At 42.5% G+C, this 18,506-nt stretch overlaps 3 protein-coding genes across 4 annotated transcripts; 2 read left to right on the forward strand and 1 right to left on the reverse strand.

The window, feature by feature from the left end:
- The first annotated feature begins 1 nt into the window (after position 1).
- Positions 2-11,382, forward strand: LOC111660353 (clustered mitochondria protein homolog). Its single transcript, XM_023413599.2, has 28 exons — positions 2-132; positions 1,614-1,723; positions 2,226-2,397; positions 3,011-3,148; positions 3,278-3,432; positions 3,537-3,691; positions 3,867-3,989; positions 4,183-4,315; positions 4,460-4,552; positions 4,686-4,852; positions 5,026-5,205; positions 5,289-5,726; positions 5,818-5,891; positions 5,997-6,101; positions 6,192-6,292; positions 6,389-6,541; positions 6,643-6,705; positions 6,837-7,069; positions 7,165-7,249; positions 7,466-7,619; positions 7,730-7,869; positions 8,761-8,841; positions 8,934-9,059; positions 9,212-9,321; positions 9,434-9,527; positions 9,636-9,761; positions 9,870-9,943; positions 10,471-11,382. Exons 1-28 carry the CDS (start codon positions 87-89, stop codon positions 11,117-11,119), a joined length of 4,278 nt encoding a protein of 1,425 aa, XP_023269367.1. The 5' UTR covers positions 2-86; the 3' UTR covers positions 11,120-11,382.
- A 1,126-nt stretch (positions 11,383-12,508) lies between these two features.
- Positions 12,509-14,727, reverse strand: srrd (SRR1 domain containing). Its single transcript, XM_023413606.2, has 6 exons — positions 14,446-14,727; positions 14,250-14,290; positions 13,950-14,149; positions 13,760-13,858; positions 12,930-13,081; positions 12,509-12,843 (listed from the first exon to the last, which is right to left on the reverse strand). The coding sequence occupies exons 1-6, from the start codon at positions 14,592-14,594 to the stop codon at positions 12,603-12,605; spliced, it is 882 nt and encodes a 293-aa protein (XP_023269374.1). The 5' UTR covers positions 14,595-14,727; the 3' UTR covers positions 12,509-12,602.
- A 376-nt stretch (positions 14,728-15,103) lies between these two features.
- Positions 15,104-18,497, forward strand: tfip11 (tuftelin interacting protein 11). Of its 2 annotated transcripts, none has more exons than XM_023413475.2 (11): positions 15,104-15,230; positions 15,726-15,936; positions 16,074-16,239; positions 16,348-16,507; positions 16,619-16,746; positions 16,865-17,026; positions 17,220-17,411; positions 17,538-17,717; positions 17,817-17,951; positions 18,057-18,160; positions 18,279-18,497. In XM_023413475.2, the coding sequence occupies exons 2-11, from the start codon at positions 15,728-15,730 to the stop codon at positions 18,469-18,471; spliced, it is 1,629 nt and encodes a 542-aa protein (XP_023269243.2). In that variant the 5' UTR covers positions 15,104-15,230; positions 15,726-15,727; the 3' UTR covers positions 18,472-18,497. The 2 variants fall into 2 exon arrangements, with proteins under 2 accessions (XP_023269243.2, XP_087032022.1); XM_087175896.1 differs by having other exon boundaries at positions 16,351-16,507.
- Positions 18,498-18,506: the final 9 nt, after the last annotated feature.

Genomic DNA, 18,506 nt, shown 5'->3' on the forward strand with positions numbered 1-18,506 from the left:
CAAGACACTGAGGGGGGAGCAACTTCCAGAACACAGAAGTGAAAACACAAGAGGAACGCTCAAGAAAAAAACTTCGACACTCAGCCATGAGGGACAAAGTGAGGAGAGGAGGAAGAAACCAGGCCAAAACTGGTGAGAAATCCCTGCGATGTGTTTTCCTCTTCTGCTCCTCTCTCTCTCTCTCTCTCTGTCTCGCTTTTTGCTCTTTCCTGTTCCTTCTTTTTTCGTGTGGTGCCTCCCTCGCTGCAGAATGTGAGGAGGGTGGGAGATTTAGCACTGCACTGCTGCTCTGAACTTGCTACTTGCCTGAGCTATTCGCTGTTCTCACCAACTTTTTAACCACTTGGAGAATGTGCTTTTAACTTTTAACTTTTATTGTGAATTTATTCGCACAGATACAGTTAGTATCAAACCTGAAAAAGCTCTAGAAAAACTGTTAATACTCAGTTAAACTCCTTTAAGAAGGAAAAAGAGTAGATTTTGTTTAAATCCCTGCCATTGGCAGGGACGCCATTTTTCCTGCTCGTCATCCAAATTAAAAAATCTTACACATACATTTTAAGTTCCCACTACCTTTGCTTGCCTTGTAATTGATTCACCTTTTGCCAAACTCTCAAGTTGGCCTCTCAACCTTTTTTAACCTTTGCCACTCCCCCTTTACAAGACAGAATGATTGAGTCAATGTAAGGCGTTTACCACCCCCCTGCATATTACATATTTATATATGCACATCATTGTCATTTCGAGGAACTCATTATCAGGGCTGAAATGAATGCTGTTCCCAGTTGTAGTAAGGCAGTAGCTCCAATAGAAAAGGGGCTGATGGCTCCAAGCTCGAAGCGGGGAGGGGCCTTCTTCCAGCCAATCACAAAAAGAGAAGCTATTTTTTTGGGTGCTTTCCAGTGGTAAAGTGGTCCCAGATTGACAGCAAGAACTGGGGATTTACTGTGGAATGAACTACAGTCTTCAGAGATGAGTGCCAAGTGAAATTTTCTGGTTTGCTGTGTATATGTCAAAGGTGTCATATGTGCATGCATCCATGCAAGGTAGCACGCTCTACTGCGAAGTTGTAGGTTTGTTAGTTTATGTGCTGTAACATTCTGCTGTCTAAACATGCCAGCGCCGGGTGTGGTTGACCTTTTTACTCTGAGATGACATGAGGGCCAGTAGGCAAATTCAACAGGTTTAGTCACACTGCAGGTTGAGGAACACGCTGGGTCCTGCTCTCCCTCTGGTTCTGCCAGTATGTGTGTAAAAAGGCGGACACACCCCACTTTCCCTTTCTTTGACATGTTTTTTTGCATAAATTCACTCTCACCCTCAGGCACTCTCACACACAGACTCCTCAGTCCAGCGCGTCATCATGTTAGATGACTCTGCCACAAGAACACAACTGAACATAATAAGCGATGATTATAATTCATTCATTCATTCATTCAGTTATTCATCCATCTTTCTATAACAACTTCAGACCCTTTCAGAGTGAGCTGGAAACTATCCCGGCATATAATGAGTGGAAGGCAGGAAAGCAACCCATATTATTTGCTTGTCCTACGGAGGGCTCTGTGATTATCCTCACTTTGTTTTGTTTTTCTTACTTCCCCTTCAAACAGATGTAATCAGCGTGACTGGTGGAAAGAATGCTGTTGGTATTAAGCAAGAGGAGGACACATCATTCCCTGTGAAGATCCAGGGAGCTGGAGTAGAGCCGTTTGAGCTGCAGGTACAAAACTGGACTGATATTTCCTCTTAGATGTTGTTCCCTATCTTTTTTAAGTGTAAGAAGATTTCATAAATAATTTGATAATAATGGAATCCAACAGGCATAGCTGAGCATACATATTTATAACAATTACATTATTTATCTTGTGTTGTATCTTTAATTTTTGATAGTGTAGAACCCTTACAGTGCTCAATTGACACATATATTTTAGTCATATGTTCTTCCACTACAGGATCTATATTTCTTATATAGTATATATATATATATATATATATATATATATATATATATATATATACAGTATATACTGTATATATAGAATACTGTAGCTCCTGTCAGTGTGAATGTTTAATGTAATGCCTGAAATACTCTGTGTTGTTTTATCCATATCTTTCTGTGTATCTCGGGGACTGTCCCCATACAATAGATACCTGAATTTTCATCCAATTGGCAGGTTTATATGTGGATATTACTTAGTGTGTTAAACCATGTATTTCTGTAGGTCCATGGATTTTGGCTCGTCCAGGATGCAGTAATGACCCTGCTTTCAAGGGATGAGGTGTGTCCTCGCTCCAACTTGTCACTAGCACTAGCTGGAATGACTCTGGATCCCCTGGCAGAACTACAAAGCCTCAAGGGCCTTAAACCAGGAGCCATTGTTCGCCTTGTGGAAGGTAGCAACCTTTTTTCATTTTTTTTTTCTGGTGTACTTTTTTTTTTATAGCCAATTAAGTGAAATCAAGACAAATGTAATTTGTCTGAAGAATTCTTTTTTTAATTTAATAATTTTTCCAGTCGTTTGAGCTCCCCACTTTCTTCTGATTTGTAATTAATGAATGATTTATTATGGGTAGCAAATCTTATTTGCACTGTAGCACAATTAGACTTGAAGGATTAGGATTTCTGTAAGAATAATCCTATCCATATTTTCATCACACCCTTTCCTTTTCACACACACTTCAGTCTCTCTCAAGTCAATGTAAACAGCTGACTCACCTTTTTTGAGACACCATAACAAGGTTTATAGCTGCAGAGATTTATAGCTGCAGAGATTACAACTGTGTGCCAACCAATTAGTCTGTCTCTCACCTTCTGGCGATTGAAATACTGAAACAAACTCTCATGTAGCTCATTTGTTCGTACCTACAGTATGTACTCTGATAGATTTGTGTCTAGGAAATATGCGTCATTGATTAATAAAAACTTGATGTTATCAGACCTTTGCCAAATTGCTATCAATTTCATAAAGTCTGAATTTTGTGTTAACCTGTATATATTTCTTTCCAGAGCCCTACACTGCCAGCTCAGCCAGGCTCCATCTGGCTCGTGTCCTGGAGCTGCTGAGAGCGTCTGGACCTCAGGATGCACTGAGAGAAGCACGCTCACCAAGCCTACTGGAGACACTCACACATACACTAACACCAGGTACACACACAAACACACACACACACACACACACACCAACAGACTGTGCACTTAAACAAGAGGGAAACACAAAGCCACAAAGTAGCATGTAAATTATAGTGAAATCGTTCTTTTTTGTCACTGGTGCAGAATCCAGCTTACCGAACGGAAAGAACCTGAAACGCTCTTTAAGCAACACAAAAATAGAATCAACCAACCAGGATGGAGCTCCACCTGAGTACCTCCTCCCTGGTTCCTCAGACAGACCACTTATGGCTCTCCTACCACATAGCTCCCAGCCAGAGGTACGTACTGTAAATACCTGGAATCTGTTTGAACACTCTGCTTGTTCACCCAAACACACACACAGACACACTGACTCTCTGTCACTTTATATTTGTGTCGTCAGGCCCCCAGTTACCTGAAGGACCTGTCTCTCAGCTGCTGGAACCCACCTCCAGGACACAGGAAGCTGCAGGGAGACTTCCTGTACATCTCTGTGGTGACAATGGAGGGACGACGATTTGACATCACATCTTGTCCAAAAGGTTTCTTCCTCAACAGGTAAAGAAAATCATGATATTTAATCAAACTCTCGCAGTATATTACTTGACTTCCTTGTCAAAGTAACATGCTTCAGCACTCCTGTATACATAGACGATATAAATAACTAAACTTACCTTGATCTATGTTTCAGTTTAATTAAGAATTCTTTTCTCTTTCCCTTTCTTCATCTCAGGTCTACAGAAGATGTTTTTGATCCTCGTCCTGCACAGTCTGCTCCAGTTTGTCACTGTTTCACTGACCTGCTCTGCCACATCAGCCCTGCCTTCAAAAAAACTTTTACAACACTCAAAACCAGGTAACGCTATTACCTGTGCATAAAGGAAGCACAAATACTACAGTTCCTTGCCAGAATCCCAACAGTGGGTTTTGTATATTCCAAAATTCCAATAATTAAAATGATTTAAAGTCATAGACCATGTTGTTGCATTAAAATTACTGTAAGTGAAGGAGATCGTGGATAATGCATCTTGCTGTCTTTCCTCCTTTAGGCCTCAGTTACCACCAGTAGAGGTGATGCCCACTCCTTACCACACGCTGAGCTGGCTCGGCCCTACCTGTGCCTCTCGCACTCACAAAAACACCTTCAGCCGACTGGGAATGGATGAACAGGCAGCAAGACAGGTTATTTACAACAGAGGACAAGTGTTAGCTGGTATTCACTGCAGTTTGCTGCTGGAAGTGATATTGAGTGTAACTATGTGTGTGTGTGTGTGTGTGTGTGTGTGTGTGTGTGTGTGTGTGTGTGTGTGTGTGGTTAATGTGTAGGCTCCAGACTGGAACGAGGAGTTGCAAGCAGCCAGAGATCTCCCACAGGGCAGTCTGGAGGAGAGGCTGCAGAGAGACAGAGCTCTGATCCAGGTAACCATTAAAAGCTGTAATGTAGCTCAAAACAGCAGCAGGACAGTTCAGGAATACATTATCACCAGCTTTCTTTCGTTTGTTCACCCACTTTCTCCTCTTCTCACCTTCTTTCATACCTGTTTTCTCTCAGGTGAACAGTGCATTTGTGAGGGCTGTCATGCAGGGGGCAGAGACTGTTGTAGATGGCTTTGTGGAGCCAGTAAATGGAAACCCAGAGGACCCAGCTTTCCTGTGGGGTGGCCTCTTCATGAGCCAGGGGGCAGCGAGTGCAGTGTTTGGTGGGGAAAGAGGTCGCAGGTAAGAGCGAACCACAAAAAAGAAGACAAGATATTATAGAAGTAAAGTCATTTGCTCTCAATTATGTGTGAGGGTTTAACAAAGTACACTTTGTCCCCTTGCTGTGTCCAATAAAAGGATTATAAAAAGAGTGGTGCAGACTATTTAAATGTTTCCTCATCTTCTTCTTGCAGGGCAGCTCAGAGGCTGGAGCTTAAAGGAGTACAAGCCTACAGTGACCTAGAGGGGCTGGAGGGGCTGCACACACTACCTACAGCCGTTGTAGACTACAGAGGTGTACGTCTATCTGCGCAGGGTTTGGCCCCTGGCTTGGAAGGCTCAGAACAGGACCAGGGAACTGCTCCTGCCTCAAGGTACACCTTCAGAGGACCTGACAAAAAACTGTGTTTGACATTCTTGTGTTTTCCGCTAACATCTTTCTCCTTCTTGTCTTCAGAGGCTTGCTGTACGGGATAAATGCAGGACCCCAAGAGTCTCCTGATCGCAGACGGCTACTAGCGCTCCTGGCTAGTGCTGCCAAATCTCTTTCTCTCCAGAGACATGTAGTTGTTGTGCAGGACAGTCACAAGGTCCCACTGTTCACTTCAGTGGATGCTCAGGGACTGTTGGGAGCTGATGGGAGGTTCTACATACTGGATGTGTTCAGGAGCTTCCCAGCTGATGCCAACTTCTGCCCAGAGGCAGAGACAGAAAGTCAGACAATCGCTGGAGAAGAGGAGAGGAAAGAAAGCTGTGAAGAGGATGAGGAGAAGAAGGGTTGTGTAAAAGATGGTTGGCCAGAGAATTATCACACAGACTCTGGGCTTCCAAAGAGCTTTCCTCACGGCCTCTGTAGACTGAGGCCAGAGCTGGTGCAGGCTTTCATCCAGCACAAGTGAGTTCTACATGAAACAAAACACTTTTAATCTCCACCTTTTTGAGTTTTTTTTTCACAAAATTGAAGTTTTGTTTTTTGCTTCTTTTAGACACTGTCAGTTCACTCAGCGTGTCAGGGAGACACTGGATGAGAATGGAGGCTTTGAAGAATGTGCAACAGCTTGTAAGAAGTGCTTTAATAGATCTAATGGAACAGCAAACTTATAGTTACTACCTACAGTACTTTTATTTTATATTTTATTCTTGACAAATGTTTTTATTCTTGCAGGCGACTCTCGAGCCACCAATGCAGTGCGAGCTGCTTGTAAAGACGTGGGCTCAGTTAGTGACATCATCTTTGAGATGCGCTTTAACCCAAACATCTTTTCTCCAGGTATTCAGAGAAACTACACACTCACACACATGCACGGTCACATCATTTGCTAGAACACAATATCATATGCTTCCTGTGCCCTGCGTTTAGGAGTATCCTTCCCTCCTGGTGAAAGTGCGTCAACAAACCTGCAGGAGAGGTTACTGAGGGAAGCTGCAGCTTTCATCACCACACACCAGATACCAGCCTTTGTAAGTGGATCCATGGTTAACATGCTTTAATAGACCCATGTTGTGTGAAAATGAAACAAGTTCATCACACGTGTGTATGTTTGTACATGTTTGCAGGTGGAGTATTGCCTACAAAGCTATGAGGCACCGATGGATGGAGCTTCTCTAAAGCAGGCACTACACCAGCGAGGCATCAACCTCCGGTATCTGGGCCATGTGATCAAGGCCATCAGCCAGTCAGAGCACAAGGAGCGCCTGAGACATATAATGGTGTGTTTTATTTACAAAATAGCCAATCTTAAACTAGTCTTAATGATCCAACCACTCTCTTAACTGCGCTTCCTTTTTTTCCCTCTTTCTGTGTTCAACAGAGATCGGTCATAGGCGACATTTTTATCCGCTCAACAAGGAGAGTGTTCAACAGTTTCCTCCAGGTACTTTACAGTATTCTGTCCAGAGCATTCCTTTGTTTGTACACCTCAAAGCTGGGGGGTGAAATAGCTGCAGGTTTGAGTCTACACACTCCAGAAAGAATGAACTGTAGCCTCTGGTCATGTCTTTGCAGGGTGTGGATGTGCCTAGTCTCTCCGCAGCTGTCAGTCACTTCCTCTGCTGCCTATTGGTTCCCCACTTCACGCCCACTCCTGTCGGGGAGGAGACTAAAAAGAAGTCAAGGCGGCGTGGCCGAGGGGCCGGGGCCTCTGAAAGCACGCCGTGGAGCATGCTCACGGGGGCTGAGCTGTGGAACCTGGTTTGCCAGGATGCTGCTGAGACTTACAACATCTCTGACAGCCTCGGGTGAGGACCCAGCCATTGTTTGTTCTCACTTCGTGTTTGTTAGTACAAAGGCTTAGTGTCAATTTAACAATAACTGCCATTTTTCTCCGTGGCAGCTCTGGACCAAACCACCTTGCAGAGCACTATGGCCTTCAGAAGCTCTCTCTGCTCAGACAGTTCTGTTTAAAGACCGGAGTACAGGTAACAGACATCTGAAATATGATTCAGTATGTTAGCAACCTCTTAAATTAACCACTTTATCAATTGAAACACATACATATTAGTAATGTATTAATATACGCTGAGTTGTAATTGCAAAATTAGCTGCCAGATAAAATTATGAGAAGATATACTGTATAATAAAAGGAGAAAATATCTTTATCAATAAATTGTTTGTTAATTCTGTGTCTACACCAGTTGAGACTGAGGGACTACTTCCTCGACAACCAAAGTAAAGCTCCCATTGGTCCAGACGACATCCTCAACATCCTCCCTGTTGTCAAGCACATTCGCATGCCAACTGCGGATGCTTCAAAAGCATACGGTGCTGCACAGAACTCCATTCAGAAAGGTGGGTCAATAAAACTGGACAATAATCTTTATGATCAATATACGTTTTTGAACTGAATCTAAATGAAAAGTAAATTCTGTGCAAACTTGTTGTGTGTTTCCCAACTGCAGGTCTGCTGGATCAGGCCCATGAGCAGCTCAAAGAAGCAGCCTACTTGTTTGGTAGGGTGTGTGACGACCTGCACCCTGATGCCTGTTATTGCCACAGCCTGCTGGCCAGGGTGGCTTTCCTGCAGGGAAAGACAGCAGAGGTAGGCTTATTGCTCCATATTTCCTCAAAGCTATTCTATTGGCAAAAACCATTGTTACTTTTCAGTGGTGGAAAGTAACTAAGTGCATTTATTCCATTACCCCTCAGTTATTGTTTAAGGTACTTTACTTGAGCATTCCCATTTCCTGCTACTTTGCAGATTCAGATTTTTCATACAAAACAAATGATCAGTATGTAAAATATGAGTGATTACTCTCACCACTACATTACGTATACACATATTTTATACACATAAATTAGTTACAATCAGCAATACCTCAGCCAGTCAAAATGCTGCGTATGTGTCAATGCATCAACAATCAGTGAATCAATTGAACAAAATAATAGATTATATTAAAACACTGTAAAAGAGGCCATTCTTCATCATGATCAGAGCCTCTCTTCTGATTGGCTGACTGTTTTCTCAGTGATCGAATAAAAATATAGCAGATTTCAGGTAAACACTCAGAGAAACCAAATCCTACAATGTTGGATGGTGAGTCCAGGGGGGGCAGGTTTGGGGCATAGCTGAGGGCAGTGACTGTAGAGTTGTGACATCACACAGTTACACAAAGTCCTGACAGCTTGTTTTAAGACACAGTTACTGAATATGGGCCTTTCTCCGTGAACTCAGCGCTTTAATATTTTCACAGAATTAATATAGCACGTAGACCTGCTGTTTCATAAATAAAAAGACATGGAAATCTCACATTGTACAACATGGGACCTGTAAGTCTTCCACCTTTGCTATTATGTATGTTAGTGTGCTCTAACTCTCTGGAAATGGTTGATGTGTATGCATTTCCCAATGTATTAACTGGATTCTAATTTTAATGTATGTGTAGCTAGCTATTACTCTCTTCTTATCACTGTGACTTCCTATGTTCTCCAGGCTCGCAGTATCCAGCTGAAAGCAGTGGTCATCAGTGAGAGGGTGCTGGGCTTTGACCATCCAAACACTATCCAGCAATATGTGAGTATAGCTGCACATTTATATCATACATTATGTATTTTATCACATGGTTGAATTGCGATTATCATCATATTATTATGTTTTGTTTTTAGACCCTCTTGGGTGTGTATGTGTTCGCTGGAGGAGAGACGGCCCTGGCTCAGAAGTGTCTCCTCAGAGCTCGTCTACTGACGCTGACAGTCCACGGAGAAGACCATCCCTACATCGCAACAGTGGATGTAGGTTGCAACACCTTAATGATAATCACTTCAGCCTCTACTGCCACCCCAAGCTCAAAACAAAAGTGTTTCACTATGTAATACAACAAGAAACAAGTGGACAACATCCACTTTTTAAAAAAAATGACAGCCCTCTCACCGTTTCCCCACAGAGCTGTCTTGGGTTGGTGCTGACAGGGGAGCAGACAGGGCAGTACCTTAAGAATGCCCTAAGACTTAACACTTCCTTCTTCGGCCCCATAGACTTGCATACAGCTCTCAAGTAAGTTATCATTTATTGCTTGCACTGATATTTTGTAGAGAAGATCTGCAAAGTTTTGTCTCATTTTTCAAACATCATCTTCGTTTCTCTCCCTGGTTTCTTGTCTGTGCAGTCAGCACCTGTTGGCCCAGTGGCTGTGCAGTAAGGGGGACTACAGAAGTGCTATGACTCATGAGAAAGAGGCCCTCACTGCATTTACCTCCTTGGTCAGTATAGCTTTGTTTGAGACGGAGCAAGAAAAATGGATTGGTTGTGTGTGTGTGTGTGTGTGTGTGTGTGTGTGTGTGTTATCTTATGGCTATTTTCTTTCTCAGTTTGGAGAGGATCACCCACAGACACGCTCCAGCAAAGAGTTTCTGTGCACCATTACCAAGCAAGCGGTGCAGGTGGAACGCTCTCTCAGACAGGCAGGAGCTGACTGCACGGAGCAAACAGTGGAGGTAAGTCCAGGAGCTCAGGTTGTCTGAGACCTCTGAAACCTCACTGAATATTAAGAAGAAGAAATTAGGAAATGTGTTTGTTAAGCTCGCTGTCCTCTATGTCTTTAGTGTCTGACTCCCACAACTGATACCATTTCGGAGCAGATGGTTCTGGTGACAGGAATCAGGAAGATCACACGAAGGTAAATCTCACTGATATATATGATGTAAAATGTCTAAAACTTGCTGAATGTGTTGATGCTAAAATGTAGGTCGATCAACACTGGATTTTTGAAGCTGATACTGATGGCAAAATCTTTAAAAATCCAATATTGAAAAAAATTGGTCAATTAAAACACATAATATAAACAAATATTCATGTTAAAGGTCCCTTAAATTAGTTTTTAAAGAATTGTGACCGAGCTTAACATAAATCAGAACTCTCTGGTGAAGTAATAGTGATACTGTTTCAAGCTTACTTTGGTAATTCTTTATTGTAACGTCTTGGTACTTATCAGCCAACAAATACACAATAACTGCTATATTTGGGATGAGCCAAAGCAGCCAATATTAATCAGCTAGCTCTAAAAGTATCCCATTTTCTTTGGTTGGGTCTTCTTTCTATTCCTCTCCATGCTGAAAATGAACAAAAAAAGCAAATAGTGAATAGGAATCTGATTTGATGCAGAATCTGCAGGATACCACTCATGAATTTATTGTGTTTTCATAGCGACAGGCTCCAGGAGTATAAGCAGAAACACCTGGAACGAAAGCTAGCAGCGGCAAAAGAACTGGGAATCAAACTACCTAACGAGCTCTTCGCCTCAGAGACTGTGAACGTTGAAGAGAAAGGCTCAGGTCAAGAAACAGGATGCGGGAAGGAAGCTCAGGATGGAGGAAGCCCAGCAGTGGAGAACAGCAGCGAGAGCCAACAGGAGCAGCCGGTGGAAAGGGTGTCGGTGGAGAGTGCTGCTGTAGTTTCAGCTAACGGTCATTTGTTGGAGCCAGCTGAACAAAACCAGCATGAGGGGCAAATAGATGTAGATGGAAGAGACAGGGAGGACAGCGACAGAGCAGCTGAGGTCAAGATAGTGAATGGAGAGTCAGAGGTCAGGGGTGTAGGAGACAAAACTGAGACCAGTGCACAAAATGGAGTAAAGAGCAGCACAGCCAACGGGGAGATGAAATCTGACGCAACATGTGAGGAGATGAAGTCAGTTGAGAAAGATGGTGAAATAAATGGAGCAGGGGACATCACTGCGAGCCCACCAGTCCTTAAGAGTAAGGGGACATGGGCAGATGTTGTCATTTCAAAGGCAATTAATGGAGTAAATGGAGTAGCAGGTGATGTCACAGCCAATGGAATAGCTGAAGAGTGAACACACACATATATATATATATACGTATATATAAGAAAAACAGTGTTGTAGTCAAGTTTTTCCAAAGTCACTGCTGAAAAATGAAACTCTCCCAGGTTCGTAGATGTAATTTGAACCAATGAACATGAAGCACAGAATAAAATAACAGAGAGTGAGAGGAGTATTACTTTGTGGTGGCGAGGTTATTACTGATGTAGGGAGAGGGCTGTACTGCTGAGTGTTATTTTTTTTCAACAATAAACTTTTTACTCTGGTGTATTACACACGTGCCTTCTCCTCTTTAACATCAATCTTGTGACAATACACCCACATGTAAGATACAAATCTATTAATAATCTATGAATCGCCAAATCCTGCCTCAGATGTAAACAAACAGCAAATCTTACCAAATTAAAGCAAAACATGAAGACATTTTTCTGTCAAGGAAAAAATCAGAAGGTAGAAGAGGATGCAATAAAAAAGAAATTCTTTTTTGTGTATTTGGAATATAAAACACTTTCATAAAGTTGTACTGTTTGTAAGATGTCATAAAGTCGAATGTAAAAGATGCAAACACAAAAAAACACCAGTAAGACTTAACAATCTATGTGCCCAGAAAACAGTCTGTTGAAATATAAAATTAATGTAAAGGACTATACCAGTGTTTTTATCATTTACTGGCACTACACATTTTGTGTGAATTACCATCAGTCACTTTAGAAAAAAAAATACCATAATGTTTTTCTTTGTTCCAGCCTTACATAGATTTCCATTCATATAAGTAAGATCTGCACTTCCCAGAATCTGCCTGAAATATTAAAACATACTCATAAACAATATGTTTAGTTAGATTGTTGTTGCATGGAAACCAAAGTCTTCCTCGTGGCACTGTGTTCCAGCAAGATCCAACAATGAAAAAAGAGTCTTCACCTGAACAACATTCACGAGTAGATCAGAAAAGTAGATTGTAACTCTGGTAGCTTCCTGCTTTTTAAAAAGTTGTTTTTCTGCTGCTGACTCATAAATCTTGGATTTTGGAACTTTGCACATAAATATGCATTACAAGACAAACAAAAAACTGCAGAGTAAATGTTTTCCGTGATCTTTTTCCTATGCTGTATCGTCTAACTGACCATTTTCAAACTTCTGCAAGCTGATTTTCATCTAGCAACTGAAAAAAAATGTATTAAATATGGGCGTCTGTAATGGATAAATATAGTAAATGATGAAATGAAACTGTTTAAGCACCACACACATAAATACTTAACAAGTCCTCCTAATTCTATGAAAGTAATTATTTATTGCTGCCTGAAAGCCAGCTTGAATTAAATAATCCAAGATGGTTGTCATTATCTTTTCTTCTCTCATGAAGTAGGATGGTGGCTCCATTGTGCAAGAGTCAACCCACAATTTGGAGCATGGTTCATTTATTTAAAAACTGGTTACATCAATAGCAACAATAAAAAAAGAATGTCCAGTATTTTCCATCTCATGATCTCCAGTCTCAGCTCTGTGTTTTTCTCTGTATGATCTCTAAATCAGGGCAGTGTTGGTACTGGGGTTCAGGTGGCTCTGCCCAGGTGGATTGTGGGAGTCTGTTAAGGTCGCTGGTAGGAAAGGTGATGACTGCTGTGTCACTGAAGACGTCAATCACACGGGATGGACAAGGCAGTTGTCTCTCCGCACACACATCCACAGCCTGACTAATGTAGCTGTAGTCTCGCTTGAACTCTCTCTCGATCGTCCTGTTGGTGCAACAGATAACAACCATCACCTCATCTCTCCTTCAGCTTTTCGAAGGTCATCTCCCTCATTCATGTCTTGTACGAACCTGTCCCTCATGCCATTGAAGCTGTTTCCAACGATTATCATCAGAGGAAGACATCGTGTGCTCCAGTTCTTCCACAGGAGATTGTTGTATAGGGCTTTCCCACAATGCATCATGTAAAAGAGTGTGGGCTTAGTTGCCAAACGCTTCCCTTCCTGCACAATACAGAACAGTAAGTGAGCTTTGAAAATCAACTGGGAGAGACCTGAAACTGGGTTGAAATAAGTCATCTTAGGTTTTGTCAATGTTCTATAGTTATTTATTGTTAATAACAAAAATGCTTAAGAATACTTGGTCTTTGGTAACTGGCTCTGAAATCTTGGTTACTCTTAAGCTCTTGAACCCACCGCAGTGGAATACTTTACAAATGCTTTCAGCTCAGATACCACAAGACAATAACACAAATAAAATAAAAAAAGACAATGGGTTCACTACTTTCTAGTCCCTGCAAGTTAACTGTCTTAAAGATCTGAAAATAACAGAAACAAGTGGCTGCCTTGAGAGTAGAAAGTATGAATTTAAAAAGCTAAAAAATTGGACGTAAATGCCCTTGATCTTCTCTGACCACCCATTAAATCCTGGTCAATTACCTTGAGGATCTGGTGCTTACAGACAGCTGATGTTCAGCTGATGTTGTCGGTCACCAGTGTTCATTAAAACCATTTGTTATCATGTGACCAAATTCCATGCTTGGGTCAGGTGATGATACTGAAGTTGTCTCCAAGACAACAGACAACAGCAAAGACCAGAAATTCTGTTCAACATTCAACAACACTGGATCAGTCTAGTGGTTCACTATGATGTACATTTCCAAACACAGGTGATCAACTGACCTCATTTTCTGTGAGTACAGTCAGACCCAGCTCTCTCAAAGCATCCCTCTCTCCAGTGGAGAATGCAGGGTCATAAACAGAGCAGTCCTTCAGTGGAATCTATAGGGAGAGGAGCAGTGAATGACAGTTAAGGATGAACAGTGCCTCATGTGAATGAGTATTTATCTCACTGATGAAACCCATCTCTGACCTGTCCTGCATCAAGCAACAGCAGCAACATGGCAAGCTGGTAGCGAGCCGAAGTGCAGGAGGAAAAGGAGCCGAGGCCATAACACACACACTCCAGATGTGGACACAGTCGGCCTTCTCTGCCCTTCTCCAGCTGGTCGGCGGGGTCCTCATTCTCTGGATGTTTCGATAGGGATGCTGGTCCTGCCACCAGCAGCTGCTCTGCAGAATAATCTTGAAATGTTCATCAAGCTGCAAGCTACATCCTTCCTGAGCTAAAACAAACTGTTTGGTGATAATCCCACTAGTCCAGCATACGCACCTTTCCACTCTTGCCAAAAGTCCTCACATCTCAGCTCAGACCTACAGAGGGAGCGGATAGGCAGAATTAATGGACTGTCTAGGGCTTGTGCACAAGCACGTGTGTTCACCTGAATTATATTTCAGGAAATATGAATTATATGGAAATATGAATTATATTTCAGGAGCCGCTGCTGGACATGAATTAGATTTCTTACACTGTGTCCCTGATCCGTTTAACAGTTTTCCCGATATCCAGCTGCTCCTGGCAGCATGTTGAAGCTACAGACACCTGAAGTAAGTTTGATTTCCGCGCTGCGCCTTTTCGTCGCCGGGCCACCTGCCACTCCTCCCCGGTGTCCGACATCTATGATAATTCACCTTTTCCCCGTATACTTAGACATCTGATTTAAAAAAAAAAACATTTGTTTTGTTGACTAAGTTATCGTTTAAGCGCTGATTTGGGTTGACGAGCCTGCAACATATGGCACTATTTTCAGTGTGACACACGCATTTCCTCTTCCGGGGTCATGCAAATTTTTTGTAATCCATGAAATTAGTTACATTCTTTGTTTTCTCTCTAATTAATGCGCAATCAATAAAGTGATTTTACAGCAATTTATAGCTCGATCATCTTGTAGAATCCTTGGACATTTGTGGTTTAATAACAACCCGACAAACACCGTATTTTGGGTCTTTTCCAGCCATTTTTGAAAACCAGACGTCCAATAAAATGCTTTTAAAATATTGTTTTTCTTCTGAACTGCCATGAATGATAAAAACCACACAAAGTGAATTGTTTTATAAGTTTATAAATTTGTTTACGGGTACATTTCCGGAGTTCAATATTTGGCAGAACACCGGCAGTTACCGGAAGTACTTGTGTTTTCGTGCGTAAAACGAAGAACACAGTGGCTCCTGTTAGCTGGATTATCTCTCATTCCTGCCACAGAAGACATACTATGTTACTAATCTCCAAGTAAGGGGATAACTAACATTTCAGGTGAGTCACAGAGAAGAGTTTCTCATTATTAGCCAGGGCGTAGGTTTTTCCTATAAAGCGAGCAGGTTATGTTAGCTAACGTTAGCTTTTGCTAGTCAACACTAGCTTGTATTCACGTTGTGTTTTCTCTAGAGTAGTTGTGATTATAAAAGTATTGGTACCTACCTGGGAGGCTATTTGAGAAAATGTTGATTATATTTTTCTTTGCATTCATAGTAACCCAGTTAAATGGCAAATACTGTTGGTGACCTCACACTTCTTCAAGATACCGTGACCACATGCGTATACTCGAAATTAATAAAACGTACTGGATGTGACGATGGTTTGACAAATTAAGTCTCATGTCACTTTCTGAGCTTTCTGCTACATCTCGTGGCTTTCATCAGCATTTAGAGTTTATTCTGTTGTCATGGAGATGGTCCTGGATGCATCTTACCAATTGCTGTTTTTACACTCCCTCAACCGTCTTGGTATTTTATTTGTTCTGATAACCAGAGATGTCCATGTCCCACCTGTATGGGCGGAGAGGGGAGGAAGAGGAGGAGGGTGTGGAGATTGAGAGCTTTGAGGTGACAGACTGGGACATAGCCAACGAGTTCAACCCAGACCGCCGCAGACACAGGCAGACCAAGGAGCAGGCCACCTATGGTATCTGGGCTGACAGGGACTCCGATGAGGATGAGAGGCCAAGCTTTGGAGGCAAGAGGTAAGGCATAGGTTTGCTTTGTTGCCGCACCAAAGTCCCATCTTAGTCAGCCCAAGAGGAGTTGTACGCAGAAACACCACCAAGTGTTTTTAAACAGTGATATACAAAAATGAAAGAAGTGTTTTTGTCTTCTCTAGATCTAAGGACTACAGTGCTCCAGTGAACTTTGTGAGTGCTGGTCTCCGCAAGGGTGCGGCTGAAGAGAAACAGCAGCAAAGAGGAGAAGGCTCTAATGATTCTGACGATGATGCTCCCTCAGCACCTTCCCCTCCTCGCAGCATTGCGCCCAAAAAACTCCAAATGGTAAATTCTGTCATATGTATTATGTTTCTTAGCCAATTACATGGTTACAGGCAACAGAAGATTATATGAACAATGATATGATTTATTTAAATGTATTATTATTATTAGCAGGGTAATTTCCGCGGGAACCAGTCACAGAGGTTTGCAGGTGGCATACAGTCTGGACAAGGCATTGGTACCTGGGAGAAGCACACAAAAGGAATTGGACAGAAGCTTCTGCAGAAAATGGGCTACCAACCCGGCAAAGGCTTGGGCAAGAATGCACAAGGTGGGTAAGCTTGACGAGGCTGTTTTATTGAACTGTTTAGTAAAACTGTGTTTTACAGGAGCAAAAGAGTAGAATTGATGTACTTGACATGTCACTCTCTTCTTGTTGCAGGTATTGTAAACCCTATTGAGGCGAAGGTTCGTAAAGGCAAGGGAGCAGTGGGTGCTTATGGCAATGAGCGAACCCAGCAGAGTCTTCAGGATTTTCCGGTGGTTGACTCAGATGAAGAAGAGGAAAAGGTAATGTTGAAAAAATTCGTCTTGTGTTTTTATCCAGAGCTACTGTTATATAGCAGAAATGGTTTTGTCAAGTCAGTCAACATTATTTTGACACTTTTCTCAATTCCTGTCCATGTAGGAGTTTCAGAAGGAGTTAGGCCAGTGGCGTAAGGATCCTGCAGGGTCTGCTGGAAAGAAGAAACCCAAGTACTCCTATAAAACCGTAGATGAGCTTAAGGCTAAAGGCAAGCTGGCAGGGCGGAGCACAGCAGCATCCGCTGGAGAGCTGGCACAGGTCAAGGTATGTTAGACTCCTCCATTAACACTGGTTTGCTCCATTCTCCATTCTGGGAATGTTATCAGGGCACTATGGTTTGGATTTGGAATTGGGCTGTAATGTTGTGATAAACCTCAGGAACTTAATCAGTACAAGCCCCTGTGGCTGCTTTTTTTTTTCAGAATCTCCCATAACCCATACCTCTACCCATCACTAGGTAATAGATATGACTGGAAGAGAGCAAAAGATATACTACAGTTACAGTCAGATGTCCAGCAAGCACAGTGTCCCAGATGAAGGTCCACCAAGCATGTCCACTCGGGATCAGAAAGGATCTGGCTTTGCTCTGCCTGAGCTCGAGCATAACCTGCAGCTACTGATAGACCTTACGGAACAGGACATATTACAGGTATGGGGTGTATTAACAAGCTGAGGCTTGTTTTATGTTGTTGTGGTTTCTATAACTTTTCCATGTAACATTCTACTACTTCTACCACATACTGACATATTTTCTCTTTTTCTCATCATTCTGTAGTCTGCCAGACGTCTGCAGCATGAAAAAGATGTAGTTGTGTCTCTGAGCCATGAATCACGAGCACTGCAGAGCAGACTGGATGCAGAGCAAGATGCCATCCAGAAAATGGAGGCCGTACTGGCGCTGGTTGACCGTTTTCCTTCGGGGGAGACGGCACCTGGGGAGGGACCCACCCTGCAGGTGTATATATAGTCAACATGATTCAGTTTATTGGTTCCTGCTCTGTTTTCAAATCCACAAACATAATCCATTTATGTGCTTTCCTCCATCTCTGTTCAGGAGTGTGCCCGGATCTTTGAGACGTTACAAACTGACTATTATGAAGAATACAAGACCATGGGGTTGGCTGACCTGGCTACGGCTGTTGTTCATCCGTTACTTAAAGAGAAACTTCGTTCCTGGGACCCGCTGAAGGTATGCTTTTGCAATTATGTGCTTTGGAACTACAGTAACTACTATATACTATAGTACTACATGATATAGTACCAGTTCTGAGACTTTTCAATTTAACTTTTTCAGGACAGTTCTTATTGTCTGGAAGACATCGGTCAGTGGAGAGCAATCCTTGAATCCAGAGACCTCCACTCCAGTGCCCCAGACTCAAATATGGACCCCTACCACAGGTCATTTTAAACAATCACACACTCAGCTCTCATGTTTGTATGCACTTACTAGGTGTAGCAGCCTGTTTTATACTGTATGTGTTTTTGACAAGTGTGTGTCCTTTCTTTCTTGATCCAGACTGTTGTGGGAAGTGTGGATCCCAGTGATGCGGTCCTGTGTGTCAGGCTGGCAGCCTCGTATGGTCGGGCCAATGGTGGATTGCGTGGAAGTGTGGGCTCCTCTTATCCCCCTGTGGATCCTGGATCACCTTTTGGAGCAGCTGATCTTACCCCGGCTACAGCGAGAGGCAAAACACACTTTATCCACTTGAAGATAGATTTACTTAGATGTCAAGAAACTCCCATG

Source organism: Seriola lalandi, unplaced genomic scaffold, assembly GCF_002814215.2.
Source record: "Seriola lalandi dorsalis isolate HSWRI2012SDOR001 ecotype SW California unplaced genomic scaffold, Sedor1 jcf7180002054517, whole genome shotgun sequence".
NCBI classification, from domain to species: domain Eukaryota; kingdom Metazoa; phylum Chordata; class Actinopteri; order Carangiformes; family Carangidae; genus Seriola; species Seriola lalandi.

Coding starts and splice junctions, on each gene's coding strand:
- LOC111660353 (XM_023413599.2), top strand. CDS start 87: ATGAGGGACAAAGTGAGGAGAGGAGGAAGAAACCAGGCCAAAACTG. Junction 133..1,613: donor AAGAAACCAGGCCAAAACTG/GTGAGAAATCCC, acceptor CCCTTCAAACAG/ATGTAATCAGCGTGACTGGT. Junction 4,553..4,685: donor GAGACAGAGCTCTGATCCAG/GTAACCATTAAA, acceptor GTTTTCTCTCAG/GTGAACAGTGCATTTGTGAG.
- srrd (XM_023413606.2), bottom strand. CDS start 14,594: ATGTCGGACACCGGGGAGGAGTGGCAGGTGGCCCGGCGACGAAAAGGC. Junction 14,150..14,249: donor CTTTTGGCAAGAGTGGAAAG/GTGCGTATGCTG, acceptor ATTATTCTGCAG/AGCAGCTGCTGGTGGCAGGA. Junction 13,082..13,759: donor CTGTACTCACAGAAAATGAG/GTCAGTTGATCA, acceptor TGTATTGTGCAG/GAAGGGAAGCGTTTGGCAAC.
- tfip11 (XM_023413475.2), top strand. CDS start 15,728: ATGTCCATGTCCCACCTGTATGGGCGGAGAGGGGAGGAAGAGGAGGAG. Junction 17,027..17,219: donor GAGAGCTGGCACAGGTCAAG/GTATGTTAGACT, acceptor ACCCATCACTAG/GTAATAGATATGACTGGAAG. Junction 17,718..17,816: donor GGGAGGGACCCACCCTGCAG/GTGTATATATAG, acceptor ATCTCTGTTCAG/GAGTGTGCCCGGATCTTTGA.